This window comes from Trachurus trachurus, assembly GCF_905171665.1.
Source record: "Trachurus trachurus genome assembly, chromosome: 9".
Lineage (NCBI taxonomy): Eukaryota > Metazoa > Chordata > Actinopteri > Carangiformes > Carangidae > Trachurus > Trachurus trachurus.
Genome location: NC_139895.1, coordinates 1243597 through 1257043, shown reverse-complemented (window position 1 = coordinate 1257043; position 13447 = coordinate 1243597). Strand labels below are relative to the sequence as shown.

The following is a 13447-nucleotide window of genomic DNA, read 5'->3' as shown; positions in this document are numbered from 1 at the left end:
TTTTTTGGTGTGTCTTTTTGGACGAAGAAAAGTGAGCTCTGTTCTCAACCGTCATATGGACATGCAGTGCTGGACGGAGCCCCGCTGTAACTCAGAGAAGCCACGGAGGACTCTGAAACTTCTCCCAGCCCTTAGTCCACATGAGGGGGAGGAGATAATGGGTGAAATTGGAATTTTGGGTGAACTATCCCTTTAAAGAGTCCTGATTTTAGTCGAATGAAGAAAATGGGGAAAAAAAGAAAGAAAAAGATTTGATTTAGACTTGTTGACACACACTCTCTCACACACTTATTCTAAATTCAAAGGTCTGCCATGCGACCAGATCAACCAAACCAACATGGACCAGGTCCTCAGGATCCAGTCCAGTCCAGACCAGAAGAGTCCAGTCCAGTAGTTTATAGCAGCCTCAGAGTTTTATAGTCCAGTCCAACAGGAACCAGAATTCAGTAGGACCTGTCCAGACCAGGCCGTACTGGTCCAAACCAGTTTAAAAAGGTGCAGTGACAGCATCTGGATTCCAGGGTCCAGAGTCCAGAATCCAGAATCCAGAATCCAGAATCCAGAGTCCAGAATCCAGATCCAGATCCAGAATCCAGAGTCCAGAATCCAGATCCAGATCCAGAATCCAGAGTCCAGAATCCAGAGTCCAGAATCCAGATCCAGATCCAGATCCAGAATCCAGAATCCAGTGTCCAGAATCCAGAATCCAGAGTCCAGAATCCAGATCCAGATCCAGAATCCAGAGTCCAGAATCCAGATCCAGATCCAGAATCCAGAGTCCAGAATCCAGAGTCCAGATCCAGATCCAGATCCAGAATCCAGATACAGAATCCAGTGTCCAGAATCCAGAATCCAGAGTCCAGAATCCAGAATCCAGAATCCAGTGTCCAGAATCCAGAGTCCAGAGTCCAGAATCCAGACTGGCCTAAAAGAGTCACACACAGCCAAACCAGTCCAAACCAGTCTAAACCGGTCTGGACCAGTGGAGTCCAGCTCAGCAGACTGGTGCAGGTGAGGATCTGGTCCAGACCGGACTACATCGCTGCAGGTCTGCCTCCGGTCCTAGACCAGCAGGGTCCTAGACCAGCAGGGTCCAGCGCAGCGTGCCGATGGAGATGAGGGTCTGGCAGGTGTTGGAGTCGAGCCAGACCGACTCCACCAGGCTGAAGTGCAGGAAGCCCAGAGCGAAGCCGCAGCCCACGTCCGACAGGTGGTGCTTCCCCAGCAGCACGCGGGACACGCCCACCAGGAAGGCCCACAGGTACAGCAGGATCCTCAGGGGCACCTGGGGGGACAGCCAATCAGGATCAGGATCAGGACTGGGGGTGATGTCACACTAGACTGTGACATCACTGAAAGATTTATAGGTATTAAAGGTAGGACAAGTAGGACAGGTATCAAAGGTAGTACAGGTATTAACTCATTGAGTGCCAACCACGTAATTTCTCGTTTTTCGTTCCCATGTGTTGAGTGCCAAAAACGAGATTTTACGTTTTTTGCTTTTTTTTAAAATTATGAAAATAGATACTTTAATACACATTATATGTAAATTTGGGGACTCTACGACGAGGAGAACTGAAATAGATGACGATCAAAGTGTTCCTGACCTGCTGTGGCCAACAGACCCTCACGTTCCGCGGCGAGTGGCTGTGACACGGCACGGTGCGTCTGTGTTATTGTTGTTTAGTGGCGCCCCCCCCGCCCCCGATGGTGGTTTTGTGAATAGAACAACAATTGTTGTGTATATTTATCTTATACGAGCCCTTTGATCCAGAAATGCGAGTGTCAGAAGAGCGACAGGCACAAACAGAGCACCTTTCATAAAAGACGCTCTATCTCCTTTTCTAGAAAAAAAGGAGGGATTTTGGTGAAACCCAGCCATGTTTAGCTTGACTTTTCTCAGGAACAGAGGCACGTAGAAACAAACGGTTTGTGGCCACTTGAAGCATTAAGTTAAACCTTTCAATTGAGCCACAGTATGTGTTGGTGGCAATAATATAGAATACACTGTGGCTCTACAAAAATCGTCAAAAATGGTCTAAATTGCCGGTACACTTGACTAAAACTTTGGAAAGGAGCGCGGCACTCAATGAGTTAAAGGTAGGACAGGTTAGGTAGAACAGGTGGGACAGGTATTAAATGTTGGACAGGTATTAAAGGTAGTACAAGTAGGACAGGTGTTGAAGGTAACACAGGTATCGAAGGTTGGACAGGTAGGACAGGTATTAAATGTTGGACAGGTAAGACAGGTGGGACAGGCGAACGGTGACAACGTGGACAGGGACACGTGGACACACCCACTGACCGCCAGCACCAGGTGGTTGAGCAGGAACTTGGACACCATGACGGCGCGGCTCGCGTGGGCCGCTGGGAAAGAATACGTATCCATGGCGATGATGTCCAAAAGCCCCGGAGGGAAGTCCCAGGGTCCTTTGCGTTTGACCAACTTCTGCATCCCAGCGACGGTCATCAGGTCCAGGAACAGAGCTGGACACACAGACCAGAGGGTTAACACTGCACCTGGACAGGTGTCGGAACCAAAACCAGAACCAGAACCAGGTCTAAACCAGGTCTGATGTGAAAACCAGGTCTGAACCAGGAGGAGGGACGGTCAAAAACACGGCCGTTTTCATCAATTTACCAGCAAGTGGGCAACACACATACATTGGAGTGAATGGGTTTTCTGGGAGCTTTTGCAATACCCATATCCTGCCACTAGGGGCGCAAAACCCTTAAACCCTTACCACGGGAGTCAATGGTGGTGTCCTTACTCTCTCTTCCAGTGCTCTAACCACGCCCACTTTAGGAGACAGGAAGTGAAGCTGTAACATTTCATATCATTGGTGCAGCTTGTCATGGGGCATCTTGGTTTATAGAGGATCTTTGTTGTAACTCTCTGAACCACCAGATAAACCAGGTCTAGGTCCTGGTCCTGGTCTTGGTCTCTATGGCAAGCGGATTTAACATTTAAAAGCTAAGTTTGACTCTCTGGAATTAACGTCTTTCTGACTGGTCCTAACTACATTTTGAATAGTTGGATTTTTTATTCAAGATATCTGTAATTCAGTTTTGCCTCTCGTCAAAAAGAACATTTCAGATATCCGCAAAGTTTCTTCCTATCCACAATTGTGATTTCAGATATCCACAACTACGTTCTTCCTAGGACAAATGACGTCACTTTAACCATTCATGTGTATGGGGTTTGTCATTACAGATATCTACAATTCAGTTGCAGATATCCACTATGTGAATTACTGATATCTGTAACTGAATTACCACTAGTACGAATTCCAGTTTGAGATATCTACAATTTGATTCTGACTAGTCATAATTCCAGTTACAGATATCTACAACGTCATTTCGCTGAGTCAAAACTTAATTTAAGATATCCGAAAAGGGACATGTAGATATCTTTAATTGAGGTGAATTAAAGATATCTAAAACTGGAATTATGACTAGTCAACTCTGAATCAAATTGTAGATATCTCAAACTGGAATTAGTACTAGTGGTAATTCAGTTACAGATATCTGTAATTCACATAGTGGATATCTGCAACTGAATTGTAGATATCTGTAATGACAAACCCCATACACATGAATGGTTAAAGTGACGTCATTTGTCCTATAGGAAGAATGTAGTTGCAGACATCTGAAATGTTCTTTTTGACAAGAGGCAAAACTGAATTACAGATATCTACAACACACATCCAGTCTGGTTTTTAAGTGTTAAAATGGCTTGTTGCCATAGGTCTCTCACCGAGCAGCAGGTTGACGAGGACTTCCTGTCCCGCCAGCGTGTTGCTCCTCCACAGACAGAGGAGCGTCCCAACGATCCAGGGCAGCGCGTGTCCGCTGAGCGCCAGCAGCGTCACCATGGAGCGCAGCGGGGCGCCGGCGCCGTGCGTCCGCGCGCACACGCCCATGCGCTTGGACAGACTGATGTCGATGGCGAGCAGCGAGTTGATGGCGATGCCGCGGAACGACGGGTTCAGCTGCATGCAGTCCTGCTCCGGGAACCGAGGGTCCTTCAGCCCGCCGTCCGCCGCCGCGCCGCCGTCCGGGGCGTCCCGGGACGCCCTGGGGACACAAACAGACAACCTGTTGTCATGGTGACCAGTGATGGTAATAACGGCGTTACTAACAGAGCTACAGTTTTCAGTAACAGTAATCCAAAAGTTCCTGTTTTTCCACCGTTAATGACAATAAAATACTCTGTTACTTGACTCAAGACGTCACTAGATAACAACAACCTGTTAAAGTGTAGGACGTTATACATTAGCCTATATAAATATATATTTACATTTGTTTCAGTTCATCAGCTAGTTGGAAAAAAGCCGTTTATCTGGAACTAACCAACTCACTCCTCCAGTATTCCTCCACACAGGCGGAGGGATACTGAGTGAGTTGGTTAGTTCCAACAAAACACACCAGTAATTACTAAACTAAACCAGTCCATGTTTCCCAGAATAAAGGAATAAATTAGCTCCATAAAATGCTTCTGTATAAAAGAAAAATAGATATTTATAGTTAGTTCCAGATAAACGGGGGTTAAAGCTATCAGTAAGTGATCCGGTGGTTTTGTCTAACTTCCTGTCAGCCGATGGAGTTACCAGTCCCCGTCCTCGTCCCTACGTCACCACATTCAGGCGCATCCCTTGGCTGCACACACAGAGAGGACTGCCCCTTTATGCCGTTCTCTCTCCTCATTGGATAAAGGTTGTAGGATACAAGGAAAGTTTTCTCCTGGGCTCAGAGCAGAGCAGAGTGACTGACAGACCCGTGTTTCAGACCAAACACTCTATAGAAGTGATTGCTGTCGGAAGATACAACTATTTAAGACTTATATTAACACAAACATTCACCTTACTTCTGCTTTAAGACAAAAAAACTGAAGAATGATCACAGAGACGGTGAAAAAGCAGAGTAACATACGCTGCTGGTTCAACAGGAAGCACCGAGGTTCTGAGACCTGTATCTATGAGCAGCCATGTGAGCTGTGATGTCATGTGAGTGGGCGGAGCCTGCATGGCTCTTACCTCAGTCCGGGCTCTTCCTGCTGACTCGGCTGTCTGAACGCGGCTCTTCTGGGGCCGCTGCCCCCCCGGCCCCCCCCCTCCGGCCCCCCCTGCTCCCGGCGGGGGGGCTGGTTCAGGGACATGAACTCGGGCCGGTTCAGGACGTTGTTCCGGTCTCGGGGCCGGCTGCGGGCCTGGCTGCTGCTGCTGCTGCTGCTGCTGCTGCTGCCCGGCATGGTGGAGGACTGGAGCTCTGCAGGACCGAGGCGGATCGGGTCTGAGACTCTGAGGGACTCTGCTATTAATAGAGCAGCTGGCCTTCTTCTGCTGTCAGCTGTTCAGAGGGAGGGTGGGGGGGTATGGGGGGGTGGAAAAACACTAGGATGTGTGTGTGTTTGGTGCTGGATCAGGCTGCAGGTGGACCAGGTCCCGGTCCCTGGACCTGAAACCACAGAAACCAGAAGTTTCACACTGCAAAAAACTCACAATCTCACCAAGAATATTTGTCTTATTTCTAGTCAAAACAAATCTCATTCTACTTAAAATCAGACTCATCACATAAAAAGCAGCTTGTTTTTAGACACTTTTTACTTCTTTCAAGCAGATTTTCACTTGAAATAAGTAGAAAAATCTGATAGTGGAGCAAGTTTTTCTTTCTTATTACAAACACAAAAAACTTGCTTTCACTGGCAGATTTTTCTACTTATTTCAAGTGAAAATTAGTTTGAAACAAGTGAAAATGATCTTAAAACAAGTTCATTTTTAGGTAATGAGTCTTATTTTAAGAGGAAAGAGATTAGTTTTGACAAGAAATAAGACAAATATTCTTGGAAAGATGTTGAGTTTTTGCAGTGCTATCACTTCATTCGCTTATTGATTAGTTTTGTTTTTTAACTACAGTTCTAACTACAGTTTTATTTTAACTACAAATCCACTTTTCATCAAATTAAAAACATTAAAATTCCATGATCTGGTTGACCTCAAAACTATTAAAATCATGTATAAAGTAATAAAACAACAATTACCTAGCAACAGTATCCAAGGGTTGTTTCAACTGAGAGAAATAAGCACAACTTGAGAGGAATCTACTATATATTGAAGAAACCACCACTCTGGCTTTGTCCTGGTGCATTATGGGAGCCGTGAGCCTCCAAATTTACCTCGGTTTGACTCAGCGGCTCCAGACTCAGATAGAATATCATCACCCTGCTGGACCGGACCAGACTGGACCAGGGCCAGGCTAAATAAATACTGCCCCCCTCCCCCAGACACACACACACACACACACACACACACACACACACACACACACACACACACACACACACACACACACACACACACACACACACACACACATTTATTTTTATTTTATATTATACACACGCCCAAAGAAACCAAAAAGGCAAAAGCCAAACAAAACCTATTCATATTTACACCTATTTACACAATTTAATTCAAAATAGAGGTTATCTTTACAAATATTTAATGATTTGTTAATGTCTAATGTTTTTACAGCTTTTCAGTCTGTCATACCATGTAATGCTTGAATATACAGGAGGATTTCTATTTTAAGTTCCTGAATCCTTGGTCTTTTTGAGGAACATTTACATTTGTGAATGTAATATTACATTTCCCGTACAAAATTAAAAGATTCAACAAAAAAAAGTTCCTTGCCCTTTAAACCTTTTCATATCATACAGGAGAATTATATCTTTTTTTTTCTCGTTTGAGTTTAGGCTAAGCTTTATACCAGTTTAAAGTTTGCTCCAGATTCAGTTTGTGGTGACGTCACTACAGGTGAGTGAGGTCGGACCTCCAGCTACGGTTGTAATATGTCATATTATTGAAGACTGACTCAGATTTTTCTTTAAATTGGAACAACAACATCCTTTTTGGTGTCTTGTAAAAAGTAAAACACAGAAAGAACTGTATGCCATACATTTAATAATGACAAACTTATTCTTTGAGTCACGGGTGCGTAGGATGAACTGTTCAGTTTCCCTCTGGGATGCCACAAACAGGGGGTTGAGTGACTAAATGTGGTATTTTCCTAAGAAAAACATATAATTGATGCTCTTTGTTTGATGTACTTATTTGAATAACCCCAGTTGTTTGTGTCAACATTATGAAAATTATATTGTCAATAAAGATTTATTGAAGAAGAAACAAACAAAGCTCCGGCTACGTCACCAGCTCGGAGCAGAGCGGGTAGGAACCATGTGTCCCTCCGTCATCAGTTCCCACCCGGACGACGCTGCTGACGCACCGTTGCTATTGGCAGCAGCAGCAGCTTCGGGTGCTAACGGTGCTAACGGTTATATGCTAGCGGCGGCTAAAGAAAGAGAAGAAAAGAGGCGTTTCTGACGCTTTAACGGGCTGTGACGTCAGTCTTAACGGGAGAAGAAAACAAAACAAAAGCAGAAGCTAACGGAAGCTAACGGAGGCTAACGGAAGCTAACAGAAGCTAACGGGAGGTAAATCCAGCTTTAGCGGCTAACAGCTGTTAGCTCCTCCGCCGACGTCAGCGATAAAAACCGCTGACTCTACGGAAGCCGAGAGGAACGTCACACCTGACGTCACCCAGGTAAGACCCGAACCGAGCCGAATGACGTCACAGCTGCACCGGTCCGGTCCGGTCCGGTTCAGACCAGAGGCAGCGAGTTCAGTACTGGTCTAATATTGTTAAAGGGATAGTTCACCCAAAATTAAAATGTCCCTCATTATCTCCTCCCCCTCATGTGGACTAAGGGCTGGGAGAAGTTTCAGAGTCCTCCGTGGCTTCTCTGAGTTACAGGGGGTCTCGGCGTAGCAGTGCATGTCCATATGACGGTTGCAAATGGATACCAACTGTCTTCATAACAAAAAGACACACCAGAAAACATCCAAATACCTCCATGCTGCTCGTATGTAATGTCCCTCTTGTATTGAAGCCCCGAAATGAGAAATTGTACTGAAAAAAATTAAATAAGTCTATATTTCAAGCTTGTTTGTAGCAGAAGCTCCTCTTCCCGGTTCGTCAAATTTGGACGAACCGGGAAGAGGAGCTTCGAGGAGCTTCCGCTACAAAACAAGTTTGAAATACAGACTTATTTAATTTTTTTCAGTACAATTTCTCATTTCGGGGCTTCAATACAAGAGGGACATTACATACGAGCAGCATGGAGGTATTTGGATGTTTTTTGGTGTGTCTTTTTGTTATGAAGACAGTTGGTATCCATTTGCAACCGTTATATGGACATGCACTGCTACGCCGAGACCCCCTGTAACTCAGAGAAGCCACGGAGGACTCTGAAACTTCTCCCAGCCCTTAGTCCACATGAGGGGGAGGAGATAATAATTGCAATTTCAATTTTGGGTGAACTATCCCTTTAACACTTTAGTTTCAGTTCATCAACTGGTCGGAAAAAAGCTGTTCATCTCTGGAACTAACCAACTCACTATCTATAGTATCCTGAGTGAGTGAGGTTAGTTCCAGATATAAAACGTGAAGGTGAACGCGATAGTTACTTTTACTGGTAATTAGCTCTTTAAACTCAGTTACTCTTTGGGGAAAGTAACTAGTAACTATAACCAATTACCTTTTAAAAGTGACACTGAGCAGATGTTTTTATGTATCGCACCTGTGTCGTTGCTGCAGGTGGTTCTGCAGGACTAGGACCAGACCAGGACCAGAACCAGCAGCTGTGTGAACATGACCCGGGTCGACCCGGACCTGGACCGGTCCAGACCAGACCAGACCGTTCCCGTCCTCGCCGGACCGACGCCGACATGTCGGACTGTGACTGTGACCCGCCTGTAGAGGAGCGAGCTGCCGCCACGGAGGAACCAGAACCAGAACCAGGTCCCGGTCCAGGTTCTGGTCCTGGACCGGGACCTGGTCGGCCCCCCCTGGCGGAGAAGGCGCTGTCCGAGGCCTTCGCGCGGCTGCGGTACCGCGATACCTCTCTGCTGGTCTGGACCCAGCAGCAGCAGGACCTGACGGCGCCGGCCTCGTACCTGAGCCGCAGCCAGTCCGCCTGGTACAGTCGCTACGGCAACCAGGCGGTGCTGGTCCGGGACAAGACCGGACTGGAGGAGGAGGAGGGCCGGTCCCGCATCTGCAGCCTCATGTAGAACCAGGACCAGGACCAGGACCAGAACCAGGACCAGAGACCAGGACCAGGACTAGAGACCAGGACTAGAGACCAGGACCAGGACTAGAGACCAGGACCAGAGACCAGGACTAGAGACCTCCCTCGGTCCTGAGACTGGATGTGTGAAGTTGTAAATATTGTATATAACAGTGTGTTACCGTGGAGACGTCAGACGTTTCCTCTGGATAGAGAGGCCGAAGCGGAAGCAGGAAGTAACGTCGCCATGGGAACTCGACTCTGAAAAAGTCTCCATGTGAGTGAACGGGACTGAAAATTTTATTTCTAATGTGATTGAACAGTGTGATGATAAAACTCTCTGTCCTCTACCTGTTTAAAACATCACGTTTCATGAAGAGAAATCAGCAGTTTGTTGTAAAACTATTGTAGAATAAAACTCCGAGAGTCCGTAACCATAGAGACTCCAGGTGGCGTAGTGACGTCACCATGGCGACCACATGGCGTCCTTCCTTTCCCGTGTCAGTTGGTGACGTATTTTTTGTGGGACACAGATCTGTAGTCCGTGGAGCGTCTTCACACTAAACACATTCTTCTGTTGCCGTTTTACAACAAACTGCTGATTTCTCTTCATGAAACGTGATGTTTTAAACAGGTAGAGGACAGAGAGTTTTATCATGACACAATTCAATCGGATCACGAAATAAAACTTTCAGTCCCGTTCATTTGTATGGAGACTTTTTCCTAATTGAGTTCCCATGGCGACGTTACTTCCTGCTTCCGCTTCGGCCTCTCTATTCAGCTCGTTAATGAACTTGTTACTGTTTCCGGTTTGTCCTTTCAGAATAAAAGTCCCTCCATAAGAATAAACAGGTCATGTGATGATTCTTTGGCTCCGCCCCCTCATGACGTCACTCACCTGCTGGTTAAAGGTGTTCTCACTGGACGAAGCCTCGGCTGCTTCAGGGTGAACGAGTGAAGAAGTGAATAGTGAAAGGGTGAATAGTAAATAGTGAAAGAGTGAATAGTGAACAGTTAAAGAGTGACTAGTGAACAAGTAAGAGTGAATAGTGAACAGTTAAAGAGTGAATAGTGAACAGTTAAAGGGTGAATAGTGAACAGTTAAAGAGTGAATAGTGAAAGAGTGAATAGTGAACAGTTAAAGAGTGAATAGTGAACAGTTAAAGAGTAAATAGTGAAAGAGTGAATAGTGAACAGTTAAAGAGTGAATAGTGAAAGAGTGAATAGTGAACAGTTAAAGAGTGAATAGTGAACAGTTAAAGGGTGAATAGTGAAAGAGTGAATAGTGAATAGTTAATGGTGAATGAGTGAATAGGCTTCATGCACAGTTCCACTACTTCCTGTCTCACACTATTGGACAAACTGACAACAACCTGGATTCATCAGTTTGTCCAATGATGTAAAACAGGAAGTAAAGGAGCTGAGCTGTACATAGAGCCTATAGTGAAGGAGTGAGTAGTAAAGAGTGATAATGAATGAGTGAACAGTGAATAGGCTTTATGCACAGCTCCTTTACTTCCTGTCTCACATCATTGGACAAACTGACAACAACCTGGATTCATCAGTTTGTCCAATGATGTAAGACAGGAAGTAAAGGAGCTGAGCTGTACATAGAGCCTGTAGTGAAGGAGTGAGTAGTAAAGAGTGACAATGAATGAGTAATGAATGAGTGAACAGTGAATAGGCTTTATGCACAGCTCCTTTACTTCCTGTCTCACATCATTGGACAAACTGATGAATCCAGGTCTGACCATTGTTGTCAGTTTGTCCAGTGATGTAAAACAGGAAGTAGTGGAGCTGTGCATGAAGCCTATAATGAAGGAGTGAGTAGTAAACGGTGACAGAGTGAATAATGAATGAGTGAACGGTGAAGGAGTGAGAGTCGAGTCTCTGGGTCAGTTTATGTGTTTATTTATGAAAACAAAGGAACTCAGAAAATAAGGATCCCATATCAGTAATTACATCAAATAATTCACTTGTTGGTTTGTTGGTTCGTCCTCTCTCTCTCTCTCTGTCTGTCTGTTTCTGTCTCTCCATCTCTCTCTCCATCTCTCTCCATCTCTCTGTCCCTCTAGGCGGCGCTACGACCTCAGACAGCTACTATACAGCTACTATACAGTGCTCAACATACGGAAGAAGAAGAAGAACGTACGGCCGGAGTGCATGCAAATACATAAAATCACTTTTTTCCTTTTTCTTATTAAAATACAAAAATTAACTATTAGCATCAAAGCTCGACCATCAACTAAAAACATGAAGGAAGGGAGGAGGAGGAGGAGGGTTACCACGGCAATGCATCATGGCCGCCGCCCGCCCGCCCGCTTGCTTGCTGTCAAACAACAACAAAACCGTCGACTGTCCGTCCGTCCCAATCCATGATCGGATCAATATTATTATCGATCCAAGACGAACGCCGCTCCGACTGACAGAAGAAGGAGAAGAGGAAATGGCGGCCGTTGACTCCGCCCACAAACGACCAAACGAACACCTGACAGGTCGGAGGTGACGATGATGATGATGAACAGACGTAAGACGAGTCACATGATTGTGGATCGATCCGATCGATCGGCGGTGTCGTCGTTTAACAGCGATGATGCGTTCAGGGTTCAGCCAGAGAGTTGGACATTTCAAAACCTCTTCCAGGACTCGTGACATCACACCGACCAGCCGACCAATCAGAGCAGAGCAGAGCAGAGCGAGCCTCCAAGTACAAGTACAAGAAGTTTTCGGGACCCAACCGGTCACATCCGAGTCCTGTGACCCGGTCCCGGAGGAGGAGGAGGAGGAAGAGGAAGGGGGCGGGGCTTCTCTCTGCTGCAGCCAATCAGGAACCAGACTGTAAAAACTTATTAAACGTGACCTGTTTTTATTTCCTGTTTCTCTTCTTCTCTTAAAACATCCCTCCTCCCTTCCCCCTCCCTCCTCTTTCCAACTTCCTGTTGGTTCCGACACTAAAATCAGTTAAAAAAAAAAAAAAAACGAGATGAGACGAGAGAAAAGAGTCTTTTAAAAAGCTGGTTTCCTTCCAGCGCTGCAAAAACTCAAAATCTTCCCAAGAATATTTGTCTTATTTCTTGTCAAAATGTCTAATTTCTAGTCAAAACTAATCTCTTTCCACTTAAAATAAGACTCATCACCTAAAAATGAACTTGTTTTTAGATCATTTTCACTTGTTTTTAGATCATTTTCACTTGTTTCAAACTAATTTTCACTTGAAATAAGTAGAAAAATCTGCCAGTGAAAGTAAGTTTTTTGTGTTTGTAATAAGAAAGAAAAACTTGCTCCACTATCAGATTTTTCTACTTATTTCAATGAAAATCTGCTTGAAAGAAGAAAAAAGTGTCTAAAAACAAGCTGCTTTTTAATGTGATGAGTCTTATCTTAAGTAGAATGAGACTCGTTTTGACTAGAAATGAGACTAGAGATTAGAAAAATCTGACAGTGGAGCAAGTTTTTCTGTCTTATTATATTACAAGCACAAAAACTTCCTTTCACTGGCAGATTTTTCTACTTATTTTAAGTGAAAATTTGTTTGAAAGAAGTGAAAATGATCTAAAAACAAGTTCATTTTTAGGTGATGAGTCTTATTTTAAGTGGAAAGAGTTTAGTTTTGACTAGAAATGAGACATTTTGACGAGAAATAAGACAAATATTCTTGGTAAGATTTTGCGTTTTTTGCCGAACCGGACCAGAACTCCGATTCCTGCTCCGCATAGTGGACCGGGTCTGAGGGACCGGGTCTGGGGGGTCTGAGGGTCCGTTACAGTATGAGTGGTTTGTTTCGGGGGGGTTTGGGGGGGTTGGGCAGCGGTACAAAGACATTTCATATAGAACCTTATAAGACACAAACAAGTTCAGCACAAACCTGAAAATCAAAAGAAACAAATGAAGCAAAATGTAGTGTTAAAAAAAAAAAAAAAAAAAACACATGATAAGAAAAGAAAAGAAAAGAAGATAAGAGTCCGTCTGGTTCCTGGGCCGGCGCCGATCCGACCCAAACCCGACCCGGCTCGGTGTGACGAGGGGTCGACCCGGAGAAGGAGCAGCAGCAGCAGCAGCAGCAGCAGAGTGGTCGACCAATCAGCTGCTGGTTTAAAACCTCATGTTGTCCTACTGGGTCAAGGAAGGAGGGAAGGAAGGATGAAGGGAAGGAAGGAAGGAAATAAGGATAGATAAGGGGAAAGACGGGAGGAAAGAGGAAGGGGAAAAGGAAGGGAAGATAGAAGGAGGGAGGGAAGGAAATAAAGAAGGAAGGGAGGGAAGAGGAAGGGAAGATAGGAGGGGGGAGGGAACAGATGGATAAATTGGGTCAAAAAGGAA

The 13447-nt window shown here is 45.1% G+C and overlaps 2 protein-coding genes across 2 annotated transcripts; one reads left to right on the top strand and one right to left on the bottom strand.

Moving 5' to 3' along the window:
* Positions 1–838: 838 nt before the first annotated feature.
* LOC310991368 (inactive phospholipid phosphatase 7-like) lies at positions 839–6111 on the bottom strand. The gene is made up of 5 exons (XM_083979054.1): positions 6041–6111; positions 5037–5349; positions 3758–4077; positions 2306–2487; positions 839–1285 (listed from the first exon to the last, which is right to left on the bottom strand). The coding sequence occupies exons 2-5, from the start codon at positions 5249–5251 to the stop codon at positions 1079–1081; spliced, it is 924 nt and encodes a 307-aa protein (XP_083835180.1). The 5' UTR covers positions 5252–5349; positions 6041–6111; the 3' UTR covers positions 839–1078.
* A 2573-nt stretch (positions 6112–8684) lies between these two features.
* On the top strand, positions 8685–9131 carry brd3os (BRD3 opposite strand; the record flags this gene model as incomplete). The annotated part of the gene is made up of 1 exon (XM_083979083.1): positions 8685–9131. The coding sequence occupies exon 1, from the start codon at positions 8787–8789 to the stop codon at positions 9129–9131; it is 345 nt and encodes a 114-aa protein (XP_083835209.1). The 5' UTR covers positions 8685–8786.
* Positions 9132–13447: the final 4316 nt, after the last annotated feature.